We start from the raw sequence: 26,524 nt of genomic DNA on the forward strand, positions 1-26,524 counted from the left end.
TAGACCAACTGAACATGGTTAAGGTCAATAAATCCAAAATGACCAATTATTGGCTGATTATTAAGCAGTTACCACATTTGTTAATTAGCCAAGTTGTTGCTGATAATCACAAAATGGCTGATTAATTGTTCTGGCCAATATATCGCATAACACTTCTGTTAAGCGGCCAAGCAAACGTGGTTATGGTAAACACAAAACGGACTAATATTGGCTGATTAATCATCCTGGGCGAGATATATCGGTTAACACTTCTGTATATCGGCCAAGTGAACATGGTTGTTGCTGATGCAGATATCGCAAAATGGTTGAAAAATGTCTGATTAATCAGCCTGGATGACATAGCAGTTAACACTTTTGTTTAATCAGCCAAGTGAAAACGGTTGTGGCCAATAATCAACAAACAGCCAAATAATGGCTTAGTAAATGGCCTGGTTGATATAACTTTAGTGTGTTTACAGTTGATGATCAACTTGGTAAATCAATACAGAGTTCAGCTACACAACTGCAGGTGTTTTTCGCACATCTATTCAGATTTTTTAGAGCTAGAACTGTGACCAAGTTTTTTGGTCCCATTTCTTTATTAAAGAACTTTTTATATCAAGGCATTGCTGTTTATTAACTTGATCTAACGTTGACGTCTCTATAGGGAGGTCTAGCCGACTGTTTGCTGTACTTGGAGTTCTTCAGCATAAATGCCCAGAGGAATGCATTAGCCATCGCTGCGAACTGCTGTCAGAGCATAACGGCGGATGAGTTTCACTTCGTTGCTGATTCTCTACCCCTGCTAACTCAAAGACTCACACACCAGGTGAAATGCAAAATAAACACAACAGATACCTTTTTCACACTTCTTTACGCACACACTTGCGCACACACACAACACTTCTCCAGACCATGGCAGAGCAGACTTACACATAACGCTCTCACATTATGTCTTGATCTTGGTGTGAAGTGTAACAATAAATCAACACTTGTGTACCTTGATATGTGCTCAATCATTTTTGTTTTGGCTTTTGTTTTGCAGGATAAAAAATCTGTAGAAAGCACTTGTCTCTGTTTTGCCAGGCTGGTAGACAACTTTCAGCACGAGGAGGTGAGAAATGAACACACACAATTACAAAACAATACAAAAACTCTTAGCAAATCTTATAAACCATTTGTAAAGACAAATGGGCATAGAAGCAATTTACATTTTTCTACTAAAAAATTCCTTTAGATCAAACTATTTTTAAGGTCATGGTAAACAATATTTAAAGTTTTTAACATGTCGCCCACCAATTTTATTCCCAAACAAAATCCGCCTTGCAGTTGAATGATATTCAAACACATTGCATATTGATCGGTTTTAACAAATCAGTAAAAGGTACTGCTCAAAGAATGATTCATTAACAAATCGGCCAACACTACCCTGGTATGCAAAACGTGTTATTTGTGCATTCGGTATCAGCTCATTAACCCTTGTCCTGTGTGTCACAGAACCTGTTACAGCAGGTGGCATCACGAGATTTGCTGACCAACATCCAGCAGCTGCTGGTGCTCACTCCACCCGTGCTCAGCTCCGGCATGTTCATCATGGTCGTGCGCATGTTCTCTCTCATGTGTTCCAACTGCCCCTGCCTTGCAGTGCAGCTCATGAAACAGAGTAAGTCACACACAAATGGTTAAATGTTTCACAAACTTTTAAGGTAACGTGTCTAATCTCTCTGTCCCGAACACTCCTTTCCATTGGCCCTTAGTTGGGCAAATATAGTCCAGCAAAAATACTCAAAATGTACATGTTTTTTTTTTCCTGGCAAAAAGGCAAAATCCAAATTTTACCCGATAAACATTTCTCTAGAATGACAAAGTCCCTATTGCTGAGTCCTACAATTTGTTCCACCCCAACTTCCCTTTTCAATAGGAACAGGAAATCCCGTCCAGCTATTTCATGGGGTCTTTTAAACATATTTGCAGGTTAGGTGTTAAGAATAGACGCCATGTGACTCGTTTGTTTATGAGCTTCTCATCCAAGTGTATGAATTGTCAAGATTCAGAGGAGACGATTTATGTGTGTGTATGTTTGCAGATATTGCAGAGACTCTGCGTTTCCTGCTGTGTGGAGCGTCTAATGGGAGCTGTCAAGAGCAGATAGACCTGGTACCCAGAAGTCCTCAGGAGCTTTATGAACTCACCTCACTCATCTGGTACTTAAAGTTTGGTTTCCTAAAATTTTTCACTTTGTACGTGTCTCTAACAGTGACTCAGACCAACAAGCTCTCTGAATGTTATTGGAGTGAATGGAGAGATTTTAAAGGATAGTAGAAATGCCATCATCATTTGCTCCCAAAAACTCATGTTCAACATAAGTGTTATTGACATTGTAATTTGTGTCTTTTAATAACAGTGGCCCCCATGAGATACAACTTGTGCTTTTTCCATTCTGCTTTTGTGTCTGAAGTTCTTATAAATTGTGTGCAGTGCACTCAATCGCAGTTGTTTTTCTGTGCTATAGCGAGCTGATGCCATGTCTGCCCAGAGAGGGCATCTTTGCGGTGGATGCCATGCTGAAGAAGGGCAGTGCCCAGACTATAGAGGGTGCTATCTGGCAGTGGAGAGATGACAGAGGACTGTGGCACCCGTACAACCGTATTGACAGCCGTATCATTGAAGTATGCTCGTTGAGGGATGGGTATAGGTAACCATTTTTATTTTATTGAATGAAGATATTGCTAACTCTCTCAATCTATTCATTTTTCAGACTGCACACCAGAATGGAGAAGATGAGATCAGTCTCTCCACCCTTGGTCGGGTCTACACCATCGACTTCAACTCTATGCAGCAGATAAATGAAGACACTGGCACTGCCCGTGCCATCCAGAGAAAACCCAACCCTCTGGCCAACCCCAACACTGGTACACACACACACACACACACACACACACTTTAATGAAAATTAAGGCGTTATTTTCAGCCTAAATAACAGCTTCTTTGAACTAGGGTAGAGTAAGTAATTAATTACTCATAAAGTAAAATGCAAGTTTAAAATTACAAGTATGATACGTTACGTTCCTTAAATTGCTTGATGAGTGTATGTAGAAACCAACACTGATGGCATAAAGCCCAAAGAATACATGACGTAACTGTCACACGTACAAATGCTCATGCTTTTGAGATAGAAGAGTACACTAGGTGGCAATATGCACAGTTGGGCTTTACTGTTAAGCAGTAAATATATAGTTTTACTATATATATATATATATATATATATATATATATATATATATATATATATATATTAGTACTATATATCTAGAGTTTTGATGTTGTTCTTGCTTCCCCTCTAATGGTGGATTCTCAGTTTTTCTTATTTATACTTAAGAGCGTATGTCCTGTAAATGACACGACTCAGTGCTGCCCTCTAATGTCTGGTAGCGTATAACAAAGCAATTTGTCAATTCGCGCTCATCCGAGATATACTTTCAAAGCTGTGCGCGGAACGGTTTACCTGGGCCTTGATGGGCAATATAAATATAAACTATTAGGCTACATAAAGGCTATCACATTTGTATAATTTCACATGTTATTAATCATAAAAACAAGTAGGGAAAGTTGGCTTTTTATAAAATGTGCATAATACATATACTGGTCTGATAAGCTTCTGAGTTTCTTATACCACTTCGAATTTTCTTTCCACCATAAAAGCAGATCCTTGTCTGTTGCCATGTATGACCCTAACAAGAACCAAATACCAATAGAATTCATTAAGAATCTAAATATTACACGTATTGATCTCCACTCACCCAGCACCCCCTTGACGACATGTCCACAGCACCCCCAGTGGACTCAATTGTAACTGCGAGATTTACGTTGGAAGCTGAACGTCAACATGGAAACAAAACAGATATACAACAGATGGTTATAGGAGACGACTTTTATGATGTCCGCCTATTAAAAGGGAAGAAAAAAAAACATGTTTTGGAGAGTGTGAGTTATTGCATTTATTGCATAAGTAAATCTAAAAAAAAAAAAAAAAGATATTTGGAATAATGTGCACCGATGAATCACCCATGTAAAAATGTGCATTCAAATATAAATATTGTCTTTTCTGTCTTTGTGACTTTTATTTTGACATGCCACATATTTACTGTAAGTTTATGTCCCATTCATAAACTGGGAGAGTCAAAATTATTATCTGCGGTAATTGGCATGCCACAAGTACGGCAAAGAGTCATTAGATTCAAATTAACCTAGAATATTCGTTTAAAGATTGCCCAACCCATCACATTCACAGCCGAATATTCATAACATTCACCCGAGAAAATACATGAACTGGCCTTTTGCACCTTTAAATGCCGAATTTAGCATTTTGTGTTTTTCAATTCAAGTAAGTCCCTGTCTCCCTGCTTTGCTTCTCTACAGGAGGGCACTTGGAGGTGCGGCGGGAGGATGCTCGTGCTCAGCTGATGAAAGAGGACCCTGAGCTGGCCAAGTGTTTCATAAAGACTTTGTTTGGGGTTCTGTATGAGGTGTACAGCTCCTCGGCCGGACCTGCTGTCAGACACAAGTGCCTTAGAGCCATCCTACGAATCATCTACTTCGCAGATGCAGAGCTGCTTAAGGATGTGCTGCGCAACCATGCCGTGTCTAGGTCAGTTAGTAACTAGAGAGGGATAGGGATGGGCAGTATGACAAAAATGTAATTGGTTATATGTTAAATAACCATTTGGTAATGGGTAATACAGTGAATTGTGCATGCAGATTAAATGATGTCATCTCATTTGCTAATTTTCTTCTGATTTGAACTTTATGAATGCATAGTAAAGATAAGATTATTTATAACAAATGAATAAAAATGTCTATCATTTAACAAAGATATCTACCGTAGAATGTTATGTACAGTCACACCACCCAGTTTTAATCAGGGTACCCGCGGGTCTTAAAAACCTTGAAAAAGTCTTAAATTTGATAATCTCAAATTAAGGCCTTAATAGCCTTGAATTTGGTATACAAAGGTCTTATTTTTTTTTTGCCTTTCCTAGGATTGTTCATACCGTAACAAAATTAACTGTTAATGTAGGCTAATTAAAAAATCATGCAGCGTAACGTTGAGTGCACCTCGCGCTCCACGTCATAGCAGAAAGCGCGAAAGCGTGCGCACCCGTTACTATGGTTACTAGGCAAGTGAGGTACAGACCAAGATAGTAGCTAGCCTAGTTTGTCTGTTAAAATGGGAAAGTGTCGGTTTAATCCGCTGTGGCCAAGGAATCCGAATTACGTTTGGGTCAAGTCTGTGCCAGGAAATGACAATAATATATGATATAGTTAATTAACATAACACGACCAAGTGAGCTGTTCTATAATATCACGATTGCAAATGTTACATTGAATGTATAGTTTAATAAACAAGTAGCCTAGTTAATATGTAGTCACTTACAATTTAGACGCGTTATCGTTTTGTTCTATTTTACCGACGAAAATAGTTACAAAAGAAAAGCAACACTAAGCGCTGTCTTTTGTTATTGAATGATTCAGCATTTTGAACGAATCGGTTTAATGAATGACTCAATGATTCATTTATTAAGACGGTCACTTGCCGCCACCTATTGGTTTATTGTTTAAAGGCATCATTGATTTTTTTTTATATTATTTGTTTAAACATCAATCTCATAAAATTATTTATTTCAATTGATTGATAACAGCCCTTATTATTAAAACTGAATTTGATCAAATGTAAGAATTTGACAGGAAAGAGAGTGCATATATATAGTAAGGTTTAAAAATTGTCCTTATAAAAGTAAATAACGCCCTGGTGTAAAAATCACAATTATGCAGATTTAAGTAGTCTATGTAAAAGCTGATGAGAATATTGCTTCAAAATAAATTGTATTTATTTGTGACAGATATTATTTAAAAAGTAGAAACATAATTATGTCATTAAAAATGTATTGGCCTATAACTTTATTATAAAAACTCCCTTATGTGTGATTTAAATGGAAGTAGCTTACAAATAAATAATTTTTAACCTTTAATATTAGAATGATGTACCATCTGGGGTTCCTTATGGTTTACTTTACAGCCTTAGTTGAGAGAGATTTTTTTCTTGTTATACTGTAGGCCCCAACTTAATTAATATGATATCAAATTGTTTCGATTACTTTTTTATTTTTTACTTGAAGCAAATGTCTTGAACAAATGCTTTGAGAAGAAGTCACAAGCAGAAGTTGACAGAACTTGAGAGCCTGGGTGAAAAAATTGCAACCAAGGCAGCAGAGCTGCGAAGGCTGTAGTTCAACACCAAGTTCAAATTTATTTGTTTATTACAAATCAAATCTGTGTTACGCTGTTGCGTATGTATTAAATACAACTGATAATTTAAATTAAATATTTTATTTAATTCAAGTAGCCTACTTGTACATAATTATTTTCTAGGGTTCAAAATTTATACAGATTTGACATTTTCCCCTCATACTTCTGTCGGAATGGGTACGAAGTTGGCATTAAATTTCATTTGAAATGGTATTAAAAAGGTCTTAAAAAGACTTGAATTTCATTTGGAGGATCCTGGGGGTACCCTGTTTAATGTCTGCACATATTTCCATTTAAAAGTGTGAGGAGTGAATATTTGTTTTGAAAGTGTGATTAATGATGTTCTAATATGTGTGAATGCTTGTCTTGTGTCTGCAGTCACATAGCTTCCATGCTGTCCAGTCAGGACCTAAAGATTGTAGTGGGCTCTCTGCAGATGGCGGAGATCCTCATGCAGAAGCTACCAGACGTGTTCAGTGTTTATTTCAGACGAGAAGGTAGTGGATCTGGCTTATATTAAGACTATGCATAGCAACAGTGGACTTAAAGGGATAGTTCACCCAAAAATGAAAATTCTCATCATTTACTCAACAATCATAGATATTTGGAAGTATATCTCAGCTCTGTAGGTCCATACAATGCAATTGAATTGTGGCCAGAAATTTGAATCTCTAAAAGCACATGAAGCAGCATAAAAGTAATCCATACTCCAGTGGTTAAATCCATGTCTTCTGAAGCGATATGATTGGATGATATGTGAGAAATAGATCAATATGCAAGCCATTTTTTTTACTATAAATCTCCATTTTCATTTTTACATTCTTTTGATTTTTTGCCGATTCACATTCTTGTGCATATCTCCACCAAATAGTTGGGCTGTTCAAAGGAGCAGATTTATTGTAAAAAAAAAAAAAAAAAGGAAAAAAAAAATATTTATCTATTTCACACCCACACCTGTCATTGCTTCAGAAGACATGGATTTAACAACTTTAACAACTAAGTTTATGGATTACTTTTATGCTCCCTTTATGTGCTTTTTGGAGCTTTAAAGTTCTGGTCACCATTCACTTGAATTGAATGGACCTACAGAGCTTAGATATTTATCTAAAGATCTCTAGTTACAAATGTAACTGTGGTTTTGTGAATTCCGGATGACCGCCAGAGTCATTGCTTAAGCACTAATGGATTTTCGCAGCACCAGACAGATAGGTTGAGAGAATATACCAACTAGAGTTGCAAAGGGGCAGTACATTTCCGGAAACTTTCCATGGGAAGTTAAGCTGGGGAATTTTGGAAATATTGGATAAAACTTTGGGCACTTGGCTATATATAACATGGGTCTTTGCACAGTATTTGCAAATGTACACTACCTTCTATATTGGCTGAGGTGAAATGTATCCACACATCAGATGGCACATGTGACATTGTTCTGTAGAATACGATTAGAAAAAAGCTTGTAAAAAGAAAAACCACTAATGCAATGCCATGCACAGATATATAAATAGTTAGAAGAGGTCTGGACCCAGAGGCCAAATCATAACCTGCTGGCGGGCTGGGTCTGTGTGCCAAACACTGCCGTCTAGCTGTGAGAGGAGCTGCCACAGACTGCCCACCAAGAGTTTCAAGATTAGGGGGAACCAAGGCCTGGCCGGCCATTGAGGTGCTAATAGGATCACTCTGTGTTTGAACAAGGATATTCTGTGTAATGTCTGCCACAACAGTGGCAAAGAAGTCAGTTTGGTCATTTGTGAGACAGTGTGTCCTGTACCAACCTGCTGAAGCATCAGTCGTGAGTACTTCCCGCAGAGTAGGAATGATAGCTAGGGGCACACTGGTCATCAGAAACTCCTACTGGTTCCATTGTGTCAATGCTTGAATGCAACGGTTTAAAAGGGCAATCATCCAATAATGATGTCTGGAGGGGCTCACGCAAACTGTTGTTCCACTGCTGGTCTGAGGTGGAGCAGGCCCAGTGGAATTGTGCTGACGTGCCCTCCAGATGATTGTCAGTGAGGAGGTTGATAGTCCCAAGCATCCCCAAAGACCCGAGGCCTCTTGACGAGCATAGTGTTGGCGGAAGTGCTGCTGGCTGCTTGGAATCTGTTGGCACCATAAAGGCAGGAGCACTTCTCTTGCTTTTGCAGTAACTCTGGGACATTTGGCCTAAACAAGTGCCCTAATTCAGTTGGCAGGTCCCTCAAGGTCCTCTTACATGCTTCAGGCAGCCTCGCGTGGGCAAGCCATACCTGACTGTGGGCTGTCAGATGTGTAGCTGACAGTGTACCCAACTCACTAGTCACATGACCCATGGTCCGTAGAGCAGTTTGTAGAATCTGCCCGACAGAGGGATCAGTGTTCATTGGCTCCAACGTGCTGGTGGTAGCAAGGAGTAACTGACAGATTATTGTCCACTCAGGTTATGTAGGCATCTGACTCGTATGTCTTTTTCAAAATTGAATCCGTACATCCACATTATGCACTAGGACGGTGAACATTACCACGTAGTGCCTCATCAGGAGACACTGCCAAAGCCACAGTAGCTTATTCTATTTCTGGCGCATGTCCCATACCAATAGAATCAGCTTCAGCCATAGATGCAAGAGTACGAGCAATCCTTGAATGCTGTTTAGGGGCACTCAAACATGTGAGTGCATTAGAAAATTCAGCCAAGAAATCCTTACTTGGCAGCATAGCATGTACATTTTACGTAGCAGACTGCCTGAAGAAAACCTTGAAATGGGCAGCCTGGGCAGGTGTCTTATCGAGGCCCAGCCGGGCCACTGCCATCTGGAGTACAGCCTGAGTGTCATCAGAAGAGGATGAAGCCTTCACTGACGAATGAACAGAACCTCCACTAGAACAATCTGCTAATGTGTAATCACCAACAGGAACATTCTGAGGCAAAGAGTTCACAGTAACATCATCCAACTCCACACGATTACGAAAAAATAGTTGGAATTAGTTTTTTGCAGTAGCGCAACGTTTCTGAGCATGCGGTGAAGTTTGCTCGTGTTGTGTGACCGTAACGGATGAGTTAGGATCCATGTGAGCCATAATCGGTCTAATAAGTGATTAAACCCCTTCGCGTAAAACCATAAGTTAGGAATAAGAGTATAATATCCACCTATAAACAAACACTCGCCGCCAAATTGCACTTGAGAGGCTTACAGTGCTATTGATCTACCCTGATTGCTTCTAGAATTCAACTATTAGCAGAGAAATAATTCTATTAGCGGAGAACCATAACTTTTCACAGTGGTAAATGCCAACACTTTGGATCTTGTGTTTGAATTCTTGATCATGTGGGTTTTTCTGTTCAGGTGTGATGCATCAGGTAAAGAATCTGTCTGAGTCTGAGGCGTTCATCACCAGCCCTCCAAAAGCGTGCACGAGTGGCACGGCAAGTCTTTGTACCACCACCATCACCACTGCAACCACTACTTCTGCCTCTAACGTCACTCCCGACCTGGGTTCCCCCAGCTTCCAGCACAGTATGGAAGACTCACTGGACCTCAGTCCACAGGGGTACAGACCCGCTCCCACACACACCTTTACTGAGTCTACAGGCCTGGTTACTAACATGTCCCTCTTTTCTCTAGTAGGTTGAGTGATGTTCTGAAAAGAAAACGCCTTCCTAAAAGAGGACCAAGACGTCCCAAGTACTCCCCACCCAGAGATGATGAAAAAGTGGATAATCAAGGTGGGCAGCACCACTGCCGTTAGATATCAGTTTATCTTGAGCATTTGTAGTACAGTGGCTCTAAAATGTATATGGATGATGAAGTCACACTAACAACACTTTTCTGAGCCTGTTTTGCAATGACCTTTAACCAACTGGTGCCAGTGTTTGAAGTCAGTTCCCCTCAAGTTCACACAGGTGTCCTAGCAGAGCTATAGTTTATCATATTAACTGTGGTCATGTTCCAAGTTTGAGAACCAGAAAGCATACATATACTTTAACAGTTTATATTTTTTATAATTTTGTTGACTGTTTTGCGTGCTTTGAAATAAGTGTAACTTTTGCATTAGGTATTTTGGGTTCAATGCAATTTACATTCATACATTTGAAGTGTGACTTTATTGTTCTAATGCTTTTTCAGGCTACTGTACAGCTTTTATACTGTGATTGGTGTTCTAAACATACACATCATTAAGAATCACATTGTTTTGACCTGGCCATTAAAATGTATCGCGCTATTTGTTTGTATGTGTGACTTTGACAGCCAAGAGTCCGACCACCACACAATCCCCCAAGTCCTCCTTCCTGGCCAGTTTGAATCCCAAGACCTGGGGTAAACTAGGGGCCCAAACCAACAGCTCTAACTCTGAGCCCTCACGCACAGCTGGGGTCAGCGGTCTGGCACGTATCCCGCCCAAGGACTCTGTGTCCAATAACAGGTACAGACACACGCATGGTTTAATTTATTTTCTAGTTCTCTAAATTTAGTGTGTTCTAGAATGGATCATCCTTTCAGCTTGTTTGCAGCTCATTGTTTTTAATTAATACACTGCTATATGTTCTGTGTATGGTAAATAGTGTTGTCACCTAAATATCTAATTTCCAGTGGTAAATACCAAAACAATTTCACATTTTGATACCACAACAAAAACTAAAATGGTAATTAGAGGTGGACCGATATATCAGTATTAACCATTAATCAGTGCTATTTGAAAGTTGCTTTTTGTTTTCATGGGTGCTGATCAATGCCAGATCTATACCAATAGTTGCAGAATTTTTGTATTTTATTTTTATTTATTTTGTTCTTCTGTGGCCATTGTTGGAGGGTTCTAAAGTATAACGCATCAAAATAAAGCTGATGGAAATGCATAGTATTGAAAACATTTCACAACTGTCGACATAATATTTTTTTGTCAAGAAAAATGTAATTAAACCAAAAATATAGTGTTACACGACAGAATTTACATCACATTTGTCCTTAAAACAAGCAGCAATACGGAAAAGGAACACTTGAACTGAGGAGACACAAGTTTTCCTCAATTTCTTTAAAACCAAAAGACACACAAAATATTGGTGGAAGTTTTTCCAGACTTTTTATGGACTGCGTTCCCAAGCCGGTAAAGATTATGGGGTGTTTTACCAAAATGCCAGGAATAAATAAATCAGTATTTATCCTGTGTGATTGGACAACATGCTGGTAAAAAAAAAAAAACAACTAAAAAAAACTTGTGATTCTGCACTGTTCAGCCTGGAAGCCACATTTATGGTCTTTTAAGATCTCCAAGTGTCTGAAGTGGATGTTGATCAATAACTTATGCACTTATTGCACTTATTTTGTATTGTATTGCAATAACAGATGAGTTTTCAGAACAGAAAAACAAAAAGAGAAATATAATTCAGCTCCAATGGGATTAAACAAAAGTGCCAAAACAATTAGGCTAATATACAGATAAAAATATACATTAGAGAAAAGGGATATGAAGGGGGTAATTCAATTAATTAAAACTAGTATATGGATATAGATAGTCAAAAAATACAGAGCTAAATGGGGTCGTGTGGTTTTTTGGAAGAGGTGGAAAGATTTTTTTATGTAAATTCCAACATCTCTTTGGGGGAAAAAAATGACTGCAGACAAAGCTGGTTGTTATGTATGGACTAATGCAGTGTTTCTCAAGCATTTCATGCTATCAAGTGTTTATTTACACAAGAAATTAAAAGAAAAAGAAATAAGCGTGTGAGGTTTTTATTTGTTGTTTGGACCCCAAAACCCACGTTTCACAACATATTTTTTTCTGCAGGGACAAAATAAAATTACATAATGTGAAAGGATTGTCCATATATTAATTCAGGAGAATTCTCCAATTCTATGTCATCTTCTGATATTTCCTACTATTGCAATTATGTGAAATTAAACCGTAATCTAGCAAATTTCAATAAATTGTCTCAATACTCTCTACATTTTACACAAATATGGGGACATATGGGATGCTAAATATCAGCTACAATTTGCGATATACGCACAATTCCATATGGAAATGGCTCAAGGGCAGATTTCTTTCTGCTAAACCAAAACTCGTGCAACTTTCTTTTTTAATTAAGAATAACGTAATGATGCACACAATTTTATTGGTAAAAGGCCATTTGAATAGAATTGAGCCAGAGGCAGATTAATTATTGGTGTTTGTAAAATCCACGGTTAGTTGACCTCTAATGCTAATGAACACAAGTGTTCAAGTAAACTTTCAGAAATTAAAAAGAGGGGGCCTGGGATGCACAGCGAATAATGACGCTGACTACCACACCTGGAGTTGTGAGTTTGAATCCAGGGCATGCTGAGTGACTCCAGCCAGGTCTCCTAAGCAACCAAATTGGCCCGGTTGCTAGGGAGAGGTAGCCTATAATGTGGTTCTCTCTCTCTCGGTGGGGCACATGGTGAGTTGTGTGTGGATGTCGTGGAGAATATAGTGAAGCCTCCACACTCATGTCTGCACGGTAGCACCCTCAAAAAGCAACGTCAGACTAGAGGCAACTGAGATTCGTCCTCCGCCACCCTGATTGAGGCGAGTCACTATGACATCATGAGGACATAGAGTGCATTGGGAATTGGGCATTCCAAGTTGGGGAGAAAAGGGGAGAGAAAAAAATATATTTAAAAGAAAATGTTAACATGTTAGGTAAAACACAGATAGGGATACACCGATATGGAATTTCTGGCCAACACAATAATTGTAGTTCACAGTTCATTGTAGACAATACCAATAACTAATATTTAAAAAATATTGAATTTTGAATCCTTTAACCTGGAACTGCCTGCTAATTCATTAAAATCTCTCTCTTTTGAAAAAAATGTGTCATATAAAAGCTTGAAATCTAGACTTGCTGGTATTTAAGGTTTGGCGGATGTAACATGAACCGTAAATGTTCCTATACTGTATTACTGTTGTATGCTGATTTGAATAAGAAATAAATGACAATATACTTGCATAAATTATATGGTGCCCATTTATATGAGTGTTTACAGTAATCCTGATCACTTGCTAACCAAAATGAGGCAATAAACAGCATGTCAAGAACATTAAACAGCAAAACACACAATACAAACCGTAATTCTGTATACATGGTGTAATATTTATGATGGCAGCCAGACCTGGAGTGCTGCAGGGGTTTGTGTGTGTTATGTATGTGTGCTTGTCTGATTCACAGACACTTGTTGCAGCACTTGTCTGTGACCGCTGCACTGTATAACTTATTAAATGTGATCACAATAATATTCATCATAATGGGAATAGTTAATATCATACAGATCGAATACTCATGTGTCATAACATTAGAAAAGTCTCAACTCGTAAAATACAACAAGCACATTAGTTTCACTCACAAGCTAGTGTTTTTAGCCATCTTGAGTCACTCTACTTGCAGCATATGAGTAAAACCAGCTATAGAACAACGTAACAAAGTGCAGAAATGTTGAAATAATCCTCATAGAATGACACTAGCTTGGCTCTTGCCCGCCCAGACATGTTGTGTATGGGCATGTGCACTGTCGCACAGTCGCATGAAGCGTATGGCTGCAAAACGCTCCAACGCGTTGCTCCAAAACGCCATTGAAGATATAGGGAGCCCCTTTAATCTTAACCATGAGTGGAAAAGGGTGCGTTTTTGTCTCTGCCTGAAGGAAAGAATCCTCAGGAAGTCAGGCTGCGAGTTAATAAACTGTAACACATTGTTGTTGAAAAAAATCGGTGGTAATTCCATTATCATAGTGAAAATAATTATTGACAGCTGATATATCGTGCATCCCTAATTATATTACAAAAAGAACTAAAGGTGAGCATAGGGGTGACTGTTATTGTTCAAAATCGTGGGTACATTATTTATGTTTAAGTATTTACTGAGTACCAGTGCGTTTGACATCCCTAGTTGAAAATGACAAGGCTTTTGTATACTTTCAGGGATAAGATAAAGGCTTGGATAAAGGACCAAGCCAGTAAGTTTGTGGAGCGTCACTTCAATTCAGAGAGTGTAGATGGAAGCAACCCTGCACTGAACGTCCTGCAAAGACTATGCACTGCCACACAACAGCTCAGCTTGCAGGTAACTCTTGACATAAAGTGATTATCATATCATTTGTTGCCTTTACAAAGCCAACGATCCTAGGAGTTCATCATTATTCTGCTAACAAAGTTACAATTTTATTACCACAGAAACAGTTTTCATGTTATAGACGTGTTTGTTGTGACATCAATTAAATAATGTTACATTCAGGACTGATTTCTTTTTACTCTCTGATGCACGAATCACAAAGGAAATATATCCTCTTTCTTTTACTTCAAACCAGGGGTTTCATCAACAAATGCATTCACAATACCCACATTAAAGTGTTTCTACCTTGAATAGTCATATTTTTCTCTTGAAAAGTATTTTTACCCATCTGGATTTACTGGAATTAAAATATATAGTTTATAGGGCTGTCAATCGATTAAATATTTTTATTGTTAAACATGTATTTTTAAGATCCACATACTCTAGTGAACACCATGTATCAGAGGGTTAGAAATGTGGCATAATTTCTCATAAACTGTTCATTATGCACTTGTGTTTAGGTGGACAGTGGTGTGGAATGTCTGGAGGAGATCAGCAGTATTGTATCTGAATCAGACGTGTCATCATTTGAGATCCAGCACAGTGGACTAGTCAAGCAGTTGTTATTGTACCTGACATCAAACAGTGAGCGAGACAATATCAGCAGAGATGATAGAATCAAGAGGTTCCTGCATGTGTTCTTTGGCTGCCCGGTGAGTCACAGTAACAACCCATGAGAAGATTAAACTTTAAAAGACCTGTATTAGGATCATCCTTTTGTCAGAGTGCTGGCCTTGTGGTCAGTGTGTGTTTCATTATTCTAGCCACATAAACACTAGCTAAATACGGTTGTCAGTTCACTTTTTTGTTCTAAATCCTGTTCTGTACACAGTTCAGTAATTTACAAGACTGACAACCGCATTCTACAACCGATTTAGCTCCCCAAAATTCCGTTTGTGACAATTTTTATGATTTCCACATAGTGAGTACCGAACTAAACTTGTTGTTAATGACGTGATCAATGTACCCTTTGCTAAGCTCCGCCCACATTAGTTACAGTTGCTTGCTCTGGCAAGCTCTGCAGAACTCCTCATTTGAATGAATGGGTGACTGCCATGAATAACGTGTTAAATATTCTCACGAACTGAATGAATTATATTTTTCCTTGGGCTGGTATGAAGATTGACATTGTAGTGCATGTTTATCTGATGTTTTTGTAAAAGAATTTGTTAAATCACACAGTCATTTGATTAAAAACTGTAGAGACTGTGAATCAGAATCGAGGCAAACAATTATTACACTTAAAAAGAGAAAAACTTCACTTAATAGTGATTACACATCTAATAACATTAGCACAAGTGAACAAAGCTGTTTATAACGTCTCATAACACACTCATTTTGATGTTGTGATCTGTTTATTTACTATCACTTTTACTATGGCTTGAATCTATACATAAATGAATAAACGTTCAGTTGTTAGCATGAATTTACCTCGGAGCAAATGTAGGTATCGTTGCAGATGTTATTGTTCATTTTGGAATGAGGGCTGACAGTTTAATTCGTAATATGCTTTTTTGCAGATATATTTAAAGATTTAAAAAAAGAAAAACACTGTGGGTATCCTCTATGGGACTCATGTCACTACTACAAATGACCCGGCAACAATGTTCTTTACATTTTTTGGGATTATTTATAAAAATTCCACTTAAAAGTACTCTGACACGCATTTGCTATTTTCCAATTACAGCCTATGGGAGTAATGTGTGTCTGAGTAATGGCGGCAGGGCAACAGTTGCTAAAACAGAATTGGTCAGAAGAGCTTTTAAGGCAGGGCTTAGTGAAGGGTCAGTAGCGAGTGAGATGTGTCTGTCTTCTGGTATAAATCACTCGAATAGAGTGATGTCATCTAGAGGTAGACCGATTATATCGAGTTTAATTATTAAGCAGGGCCGATAGTTGTTTTTTGGAACTATCATTATCGGCAAAAATCTATCCAGATAGTTGCGAATGGTTTCATGATTTTTTCATTTCAAAATAAGAGATGTGTTTTGGGCTTGTTTATACTTAATTCCAAGTTATGAACCAAATCTTCATTTTTCTGGTTATTTTGAGGAGTTTGGTTGAACCATAAACTGCATGTGGTATTCATTGGGGACTGTTTGTCTTTGCCCATCATAGTAAGGAAGGAATAAGAAATATTTTTGATATTCTATAAAATATTGTTAAAAACTATCTGCCGATTAATCGGTATTGGCAAAATCCACTCGATTGACCTCTTGTGTCTTCATTCATTCATATATTCCTGATATGTATTCTCTCATCAGCTCCGGGGTCTCGGGGTAACGCGTACATTGCAGTCCAGAGAAAGTGTGCTCGCATTTCAACAACAGCCGCTTAGGCTACATTTCATTTGAAAACTCATCTTTTTCTCATGCCTTCCTTCCACACTGAGACAATGTTTTTGTCAGCGAAAAGTTTTGAAAATTCTCTCCCATGTGGATTAATTTGAAAATGCCGTCTTTGTGTTGTAGTGTGGACAGGGCAAAGGTATATATCTGTAAACGATGACACATTTGTTGTCATGTGACGCAGTCATGTGATCCATTCAATCAAGATGCTGGCCCATGTTATAGCGGCGCTGTTGTGCCTGATGTTCACTTTGATAGTGTTGTTACAGACAAATGTCACTTTGTACAACATTCACATTGCATTCTATCAGAGATGACTGGTATTGATAAGTGTGGCCATAGAATTGTCATGGGGGATTAGGGTTCAACCTGGGCTCAGTCTCCTCTCTCTCACCCCTTGATATTCTCTCTCTCTCTCTCTCTCTCTCCCCTACTGTGTCTATAAATTAAACCATGGCACAAATACAAACCTATTTTAAGATAAATAAGAGCCTTTTTCAATGATTTATTCAACACAGAGATGCAGAATTTAATTGTTTATATATTTATTATAATTACTGTTTACACATGTTGCAAAATTACATGTTTTTGGGCTGTTTTGATTGCAGTTGTGTGATTTAGTGTGAATCATTTTTTATGTGATTCAGATACCAGGACAGGAACATCTGGGGCGTTTGGACCCAACAGAGAATGGACCACTGCTGGCACTGGTGCACAAGATGAACAACTGCTTAAGTCAGATGGAACAGTTTCCTGTTAAAGTGCATGACTTTCCCAGTGGCAATGGCAATGGTAGCAGGTAATGACCACTGTACTTATATATACACATATGTACACATTTATCATTTTCTTTAATAGCCTACACTATTCTGTTTAACATTTGCTATGCTTTTATGTTCTTCATTATCTTTTTCTCTTTATATATCTCCCCCAATCCACATATATTAACAATGACCTTATTGCAAACTTGGCACAGACCTTCAGACTTTGGGATTTTGCACAGAGGATGATCGAAAATCCTATTGACCTGTTTCAGCGACGTCACTTTTCCTCACAGTGAAAAAACACCCGTGAAACGAGATAAAAAAAATTTAACTTTCACTGACATTTAAAGATATTTTTTCCACGATTAATCGCCGTATGCCGGCGAGGCTGATGTGTGACCGTTGAGGACACACGTCCACCAGCTCATCACCGTGAACGTCTCTCATTCAGAAGTTACAAATGTTTTGTTGTTTTCTGGTCTGATTTAGTCACAGTATTAAAAACCTCTGTGATGATCACGTCAGTATGAATGCTGCTTTTAACTCCTGATGAAGGTTTTTGTCACATCTCACAGTGCAGTGCAATATAGGTATATGGAATATTGGTCACAAACATGGCAGCATGAACATACAGTGATGTCACATGAAACAGGCCAATAGACTTACATTGGTGTAGTGTTCAAATGGGCCAACGGAATGCTATCTATCGGTCAGTCTGTCTCACATCAAGACAACATCAAAGTTTGTTTTTACAAACTTTATCCAACTTTTTCCACGAGTGTTCCACGATTCACCTGTTTTCAGTTTCTGCTCTCCAGTCTTTCCACTAGCATCAGCGTATATTCTTTGTGGCTAACATGATGTTTAAAGTATTAAAAAAAATTACAATAAAAACTTGTGTTTGTATATCATTAACTAATTTTAGTTATGACAGCCAACAACTGCACAAGTTAGGCCTGAAATTCATTTGTTCTTCATCTGGATCACTCGTTTCTGTAGTTTTCACATTGCATCTCGAAACCAGAAACCGGAAACAGTTAAAATCATCATGGGTCTGCCAAGTGGAAGCTCAGGATAACTGAGGATTGTATCTAGTATTGTCTGATACTGAAAGTTATGTGTTTGTTTGTTCAGGGGTTCACAAGCACTCAAGTTCTTTAACACTCATCAGCTGAAGTGTCAGTTGCAAAGACACCCGGACTGCACCAATGTGAAGCAGTGGAAGGGAGGACCGGTCAAAATTGACCCCTTGGCCCTGGTACAGGCCATCGAGAGATATCTGGTTGTTAGAGGTATACAAACAACAAGCTGAACATCCTTTTGTAATTTCTCTGCTGTCTTCAGATGACATGAGTGATTTGTATCTCCTCAGGGTATGGAAGAATCAGAGAGGAGGATGAAGATAGTGATGATGATGGTTCAGATGATGAAATAGATGAATCTCTGGTATGGACAAATTTGTTTTCCTCAAATGAGTTGTTTATTTTTAGAATGGTGTTTTTTTTTTTTTTAAAGGGGCAACCAGACATGGTACCAGAATTGTTTAGTGTACAAAAATACAAATTGAAATTCATTACTGTTCCCATGAACTGCTTAGGCCCAACAATATACAAAATTATTAAAAGGATAGTTCACCAAAAAATTTTAATTCTCATTATTTACTCACCCTCATGATATCCCAGGTGTGTATGACTCTCTTTCTTCAGTAGAACAAATCGAAAAATATCTCAGCTCAGTAGGTCCTTAAAATGTAAGTGAATAGTGATCTGACTTTTGAAGCTCCAAAAATCACTGACATTCAGCATAAACGTCATCCATACGACTCCGGCAGTTAAATTATACAATCGCTTTTGGTGCGATAATGATTAATATTTAAGTACATTTTAACTCGAAATCATCACTTCCGGTTATCAGCATATTAATCTTTTTCACATTTAATTTAACCACTGGAGTCGTATGGATGACGTTTATGCTGACCATCTGTGATTTTTCTGCAAATGTTTTCTGGTGAAGAAAGAAAGTCATACACACCTGGGATATCATGAGGTTGAGCAAATTTATTTTGGGTGAACTATCCCTTTAACATGACATAAGCTGAATAAGAAAAGTGACAATTTTGTTCATGCATAAATAGCAGAAGTAGTGTGACACATGAAAATACACTGAGGTAGATGTTGTATTTGAAATAGCCATATTACCAAAGCAATGCTAAATGCAAGGGATAAAATGCAACTACTGATTATTGTGCATAATTAGGAAAGCAAAATAAATAGTCTTATACATTTTAATGGGTAGAAGAAGACAATTTCCATATCTTTTGTTGTTGTCAGGATAAACATGATTTGTGCTGTGAATTTTTGGCTGTCGAAATCTTAAAAGCTTCAAACATTTTCAAAATGCGCAATTCATCTTCATGCCTGGGTCACGTTAATGACTTTACATAATTCTGGGCCCACGCAGTTCTTGCTAAAACGAACACATTGTATTTTTTGTTTACTTTTCTATGATTAATCATTTTGGGGGCAGTGTCGGGTAGCCACAAGATGTCCAGTTTTAAATCTGGTCCAATAGAAAAACCAGTTGAGAACCACTGTCCATGAAGACCAAATGAACCCTGTGGATCTTTAATCCTTTTCTTAAAGGCTGCCCAGTTCTTGAATTCTGGGAGTGTACGACACAGGCTACAGTTCTACATAGGCGAGCACCTGCTGCCATATAACATGACTGTGTATCAGGCCGTCAGGCAGTTCAGCTTACAGGCAGAGGAAGAGAGAGAGAGCACAGACGATGAAGCTAACCCTCTGGGACGCGCTGGCATCTGGACCAAAACACACACAATATGGTACGAGACATGCACACCATTCGCTCGCTCCGTAAGAAGCTGCAGGCTGGCATCCTTACGCTTATATATTAAGCTTTTCCATGAATAAGGCGCAAATTGGTGTCACATTGTTTTTTAAAAATGCAACAATTGCACAAATGCTGTGTTTTTAACTATTTAATTACTCTGACCTATTTTTTGAAAAGCAAAAAAAGAACAAAACGTTTTGTACACTATTCACTATTTAATGTGCTTTTGAATGTTTGTGTGAATATTTCAGGTATAAGCCAGTCAGAGAGGATGAAGAGGGCTGTAAGGATGCTGTGGGAGGGAAGAGGGGACGTGCACAGACAGCTCCCACTAAAACATCTCCTCGAAATGCCAAGAAACAGGACGAACTGTGGCATGGTCTGAAGATAACCCTTTTGAAGTGTCGTGAGAGATTGTCTGAATTTCATCTACGTTCAGATTACAAAGTCTAATATGTGTAAATGTTTTTGCTCTTTGCAGAGGGTGTGTGTCCCAGTGTAACAAACCCATTAGAGTCGTACCTCAACTGTGATTCTCCAGAGGGCATCACTTTTGATGACCCTTCCATAGATGTTATTTTACTGCTGAGAGTCCTGCACTCCATCAGTAGATACTGGTTCTACCTGTACGAGGTGAGTATCCACACACTATATTTCACTTCTATACATACTGAAGCACACAGTCATATAACACAATCTACCAGGGTGCATCTCACAAATCTGTCGCGAACATGCTCATTTCAACATCAAATAATTTCAAATTATTTTTTATTTTTATTTATCATGGTGTAAATGAAATTATCAAAATGCATAAAGGTATTTATACAGCATATTATTGATTGTACTGCCTTTACTGTAAATAAAAATGTAATAAATTAATGTTTTATTTTAACAAAGTAATAATTGCTTATATGTAGTAGGGAAAATCTAACAAGAATCGGCATTAGGAATAATGCTCATTGTACTGAAAATAATGTCACATTGGAAAAACAATACAATGGTCCTAAAAATAGGCTTAATTGTAATTTCCCATTAGGGATGTAAATCTTTGGGTTGAAAGCGAATCGATTGGATTCACGATTCATAGGTTTTTAATTTAATTCAAAATGTGCTTTTGCACATTCAGAACGGTTCGATTCACAATTTTATTTGATTAATGAATCAATTCTGGATATTTAAAAATGTATTTAAAGAGTTCTTTAAATACTCCCCCTAATGTGTCTTAGGCATGAAAAATAATTGTATTTATAGTTTTTGAACCAAAAGCATAACTTCAAAAGTATTCCATATCCCATATCCCATATTGCACAATAAAACTTAAGTAATATTTTTTTAGATTTGATTCATTTCCATGACTTTTCTAGGCCTGCAAAACAGTTTTAAATTTCCCTAATGTTTCCAGGTTTTCCTTGACCATGGGGAACCCTGAATCAGTAAAACTATCCAAATATTACAGCATTAACGTAACATCATATGTCTACATTCAGTTTCCTCAAGGCATCATTGAAACTCAGGAAAAAAGAGAAGAGCAATATCGAGTCCCCAACTAAATGATAACAATAAAATGGCTCTATTTATCTTCTAGAAAATAATGAATATTTATTCCTGCAGTATCTGCATTTTATTTCATCAGTGGTCACTCAATTGCTGCATCCAATAACGTTTGTTAAAGCTGAAGTATGTAACTTTTTCTGTGTTAAAATACTTTCTCCTGTCCAGACTTAATATGCACAGACAACTAAAAGTAAGCCATTCATAGGTACATTTTCTCAAAATCATTAAGCACCGTCTTTCTGTGGCATTTTGAAAATTGTTTGAGCAACCTCTAATGGCTCCTTTCCACTGCACGTTACGGTTCGTCTCTACTCGCTTTACTTTTCTGACCTTGCTTTTCCACTGCTGTTTAGTGCCACCTCAACATGGGTGGGATTATAGGCAGATCGTCATAGTTGCGCTGCCTCTACTGCCGTGTCATCGTCTTAAACGCCACACTAAATAATAACACGACCGCTAGCTGTTAGTTACTAGCTCATTGTGCTGCATAAAGCAGTTGTTGCATGGTGATTTTACATAAGGTTAACAGTTAAAGTGGCCTGTTTGTTTTAGAAGCAAGCTTCCAGTAGCTGGTCAACTAAATAAAGTGAAGCTTTAAAGCAGAATATAGAGTTAACTTAACGAAACGTACCATCCTCCATCGTGGACCCCAACAATGCCGTTGCCAAGTTCAGGGCACTCTCCTTCCCATCCCGGTCTATTGCCATAGATAGCGTCCATTTGCTCAAACATTTTCACTTTTGCGTGATGATTCTGTAGTCACTTATGATTTCTATTTTACTTTTCCCTACACTGTTGGGAAAACAGCTGAAATACTTTTTCATTTTGTTTGTTGATAACGAGAGGAACTTCTGCACCTCGTTTATTGACCACGGCATGGTTTTGTGCACCGCAATTTGTTTTTACGATTTGAAAGGCACATGAACAAATGATACTACTATCCCAGATTCTAACATTAAAACTAGTGGGTTGATGTCCCATGTCACAAATCCAGTGACGCTGGTAGTGACTTCTCCCTGACTATTCAGTTATCTGCAGGGTTTTGAAATCACATTAGCATCGGCTCGGCTGGCTTGGAACCTCCACCGAGGTGGTACTAAAAAAAGTACCAGGTACTATCCACGTTGGAAAACCCCCAAAAAGCCACCAGAGTCTAGTTGTACTGTGCAGTGGAAAAGCCCCATTAGACCCACCCCAACAACATTACTCAACCAATAGTGCGAGTTGGTGGGCATGACTATCTTTTTGTTTAACCAGGATCTTATTCAGAAAGCTGTTTTGAAAACAAAGTTTATTATTGCAATTCTGTTGTTCTGTGGCACCAAAATTACATAATACATAACTTTAATGGCTGAACCGACAGTGTTTTTGAATGAATGAAACACTTAAAGAAACAGGTCTCAGAATAGTTTGAAAAGCACCTTATTTTCATCCTGCTTCCATATATATCGTCCGAATGCATCATTTTCTAGTTTTCAGATGCAGCCAATGCGTTGGCAGTGTATAGTGCTTGGTGCGCGTTTCACTCGAGACAAGAGCACGAGCTGTCAGTTACTCACATGATAGTCAGTGGCTGTTCTGAATAGAGATCGGACACAAGGTATTTGAAAGCTGTTCAGAAAATGTTTCTATGAGATTAACGTATAGAACTGAGAGTGGGCGTGATCCTGTGAAGGGCGACAGAAGAGTGCCACGCACGTATGTGAGGGGAGAGCGTCGAGAGTGCTTGATAGAGAACGACGGTGCACGTGTTTCCATTAAATCGCACATGTAACTAATAAAATATTTATACATTTTAAAATATTTTACACCGTTTTGTAATGACCTATGTATTCTATTTAAAGCATTTTAAATCGATAATCAATCAACACTAACGATTCTCAATCCAAAAACCATATTTCAAGATTGATGCATGTAGACTGGCAGGATAAATAATAGATGCATCGAGAGAATAAGTGAATTGCTACACCCCTATTTTCCGTTGATTTAAGGTACGACTTGGGCATGTTTTTGCTTGTAAAGTTGTAAACTTTACTCCAAAACATAAGCCAGATTTTAAGTAATAATTTATTTATTTTTTTGTCTTGCTTAGAATGCTGCATGTAAGGAGATAATTCCCATTAGTGAGTTTATTAACAGTAAGCTGACAGCAAAGGCCAACAGACAGTTGCAGGATCCGCTGGTCATCATGACTGGAAATATCCCCACCTGGCTGACTGAACTCAGCAAGACCTGGTACTGCAAACTCTGTCTCTTACACCCTTGAAACATTGTTTCCCAGGGCTGTTTAGTCTCTTTTAACATGACTTTTCTCTTCTCTAGTCCATTCTTCTTCCCATTTGACACACGGCAGATGCTCTTCTACGTGACAGCTTTTGACCGCGATCGTGCCATGCAGCGTCTGCTTGACACCAACCCTGAGATCAATCAGTCAGACTCACAAGACAGCCGTGTCGCACCACGCTTGGACAGGAAAAAGGTTTCCAAACCATTCCTGTTCAATCATTTGCAAGCTGTAATTGTTTTGGCAGTATGTTAATGTTTTCAGAAACGAGTGTCTAACTTTGCTTCTACTTTTCTTTTTCTCTTCCTCTCCTGTGTGCGTGTAGAGAACGATAAATCGTGATGAGCTCCTGAAGCAAGCCGAGTCAGTAATGCAGGACCTGGGGAGTTCCAGAGCCATGCTGGAGATACAGTACGAGAACGAGGTATGTATGATCAACAATTAAACGTCGTCTGTCAATACCTTATTATCTTCCAAATTATTTAAGAAACTGAAAGTCATTCATTAGTGTGTATTGGCGATTTTAACAGGTGACAACAGGTGTTGGCAATGCAACAGAGTTATGCAAATGCAATGTGGCAACTACCAGTTGGAGTGTACACAGTGGCGCTTACACTCCTACTAGAAACCAACAAAACAGTGTTTTTATTTGCACCGTTAAAATCGAGCTATAGCATGTTTTTGCTTAGTTGCTCTGCAGTCTTCATCTGTTTAAGAATGCATTACTTAATGCATAATTAATTGTTTGAAGCAAGAACGTAAGCTGAGCAATCATTAAATACACAGTGCCCGTCACCTCTCTTTTGGTGCATGCACATAATCCTGAGGCCAATTGTAGTCCGACTAATGCATACTGGATAAAACGCAAAGTTTGACTTGGCAAAAAATCCTGTTTACATGACATATAAAACATATTTTTTTAATCTGACTGAAATCAAACTTTATGCTTGTGCATCAATTTAAAAAAGTTACTCAGAGGTCCTTAGAGGACAAAAATGTCTGCGTCAAAAAATTGCCATAATATTATATATATTTATATTATTTTTCAATTTTTTTTTGGGGGGATTATCACAGTCTGGGATATGTCAATGATTAGCAACAACATTGATTTTGATGCATTATTATTTTTTTGTGCACTGTCAGATAAAAACTAAAATAAACCTCAGGACCTTAGAGGACAAAAATGTCTGTGTCAAAAAACTGCCATAATATTATTATATACAGTTTTTTTCCTGCATAGAGAATTACTAGGTGGCAGCCTCAGTCAAATATCGTGCCGCCTCCGACTGTCTACAAAACTCTGGTGGGTGTCTTCGTGGAAAACACTAACAAACGGTGCACTTAGTGGATTGTCATTTGAAACTACAAATCTCAGCAATAATAATAAAATAATTCTGTTGTGGAATAGTCTCTTGATGTCATTTAACATAACTTGAGATCATATAAAACTATAATGATGACATGCGAGACGAGGGGAGCACTGCAGCTCGAGTGTCTTATAGAAACACAGATCACAGCTTGGCGATATATCTTTCATCCTTGATTAAAGTTCAAATAATACAGGAGCGTGACGTGTAAATAAGCTCAAACTCCAAAACTGTCATTCTCTGTGCGGTCAGAGCTGCTTCAACCAAGAAACCGGGAGAGATTTAAAGTTCTGCCGGCTGATATGTACTCTAACACGGAGACGCTCGTCTCTCACCACCACTGTCTGCAGCTTGCAACTTGTGATTTATGAGATCATCATGATAAGATCAATCTTATGTGAAAAATAACACTAAAATGACAACAACAATAAAATGTGTGTGTGTGTATATATATATATATATGGTTTTGGATAGACAAGATTGACCAATGCTTATCAATAATACTATTATTGCTAAAATGTTTACAATGTTCAGGAACTAAAATGTCAATATGACTAAAATGTCAACAGTTTTCATTGACTAAAACTACTTAAAAGGCCCAGACTTTGTCAATTAAAACTTGACTTTAAAAAAAAAAAAAAAACTTTAAATGCCCGTTTGTTTACATAATGCCTCTGTTGTTTTTCACACACACAACTTCCTCAACACACTCTGACATCCATACCAACACACCCACACCATTTTAGCTGCATCATTCATTCAATTGGCCTGCTGTATAATACAGAAAATAGGAAAAAAGCATGTATTTGCTCCATAGGCTAAACATGAGAAGAAAGATGCCATCTGGTGGAAAATATTAAAATATTTCATTTTGAAGCCAGAGCTCCAGAATGAAAGCTCAATATCACACGGTTGTATGCGTTAATGGCACTGGGGTCAAATATTGCAGTTTTATTGGGTTTCACTGGGGA

At 38.1% G+C, this 26,524-nt stretch overlaps 1 protein-coding gene across 2 annotated transcripts in view; it reads left to right on the forward strand.

The window, feature by feature from the left end:
- Positions 1 to 26,524, forward strand: part of trip12 (thyroid hormone receptor interactor 12) — a 75,126-nt gene that overhangs the window by 31,905 nt on the left and 16,697 nt on the right. For both annotated transcript variants that reach the window (XM_052096636.1, XM_052096637.1), the window contains 22 exons: positions 647 to 808; positions 1,025 to 1,093; positions 1,477 to 1,642; positions 2,066 to 2,183; positions 2,492 to 2,648; positions 2,738 to 2,891; positions 4,399 to 4,627; positions 6,664 to 6,782; positions 9,606 to 9,810; positions 9,885 to 9,985; positions 10,509 to 10,683; positions 14,197 to 14,338; positions 14,848 to 15,039; positions 17,382 to 17,533; positions 18,633 to 18,790; positions 18,871 to 18,944; positions 20,141 to 20,340; positions 20,600 to 20,727; positions 20,830 to 20,981; positions 23,995 to 24,137; positions 24,225 to 24,381; positions 24,512 to 24,610. In XM_052096636.1, the coding sequence (XP_051952596.1) occupies positions 647 to 808; positions 1,025 to 1,093; positions 1,477 to 1,642; positions 2,066 to 2,183; positions 2,492 to 2,648; positions 2,738 to 2,891; positions 4,399 to 4,627; positions 6,664 to 6,782; positions 9,606 to 9,810; positions 9,885 to 9,985; positions 10,509 to 10,683; positions 14,197 to 14,338; positions 14,848 to 15,039; positions 17,382 to 17,533; positions 18,633 to 18,790; positions 18,871 to 18,944; positions 20,141 to 20,340; positions 20,600 to 20,727; positions 20,830 to 20,981; positions 23,995 to 24,137; positions 24,225 to 24,381; positions 24,512 to 24,610 (3,252 nt within the window). The remainder of the gene's footprint in view (positions 1 to 646; positions 809 to 1,024; positions 1,094 to 1,476; positions 1,643 to 2,065; positions 2,184 to 2,491; positions 2,649 to 2,737; positions 2,892 to 4,398; positions 4,628 to 6,663; positions 6,783 to 9,605; positions 9,811 to 9,884; positions 9,986 to 10,508; positions 10,684 to 14,196; positions 14,339 to 14,847; positions 15,040 to 17,381; positions 17,534 to 18,632; positions 18,791 to 18,870; positions 18,945 to 20,140; positions 20,341 to 20,599; positions 20,728 to 20,829; positions 20,982 to 23,994; positions 24,138 to 24,224; positions 24,382 to 24,511; positions 24,611 to 26,524) is intronic.

Source organism: Xyrauchen texanus, chromosome 29 (assembly GCF_025860055.1).
Source record: "Xyrauchen texanus isolate HMW12.3.18 chromosome 29, RBS_HiC_50CHRs, whole genome shotgun sequence".
Lineage (NCBI taxonomy): Eukaryota > Metazoa > Chordata > Actinopteri > Cypriniformes > Catostomidae > Xyrauchen > Xyrauchen texanus.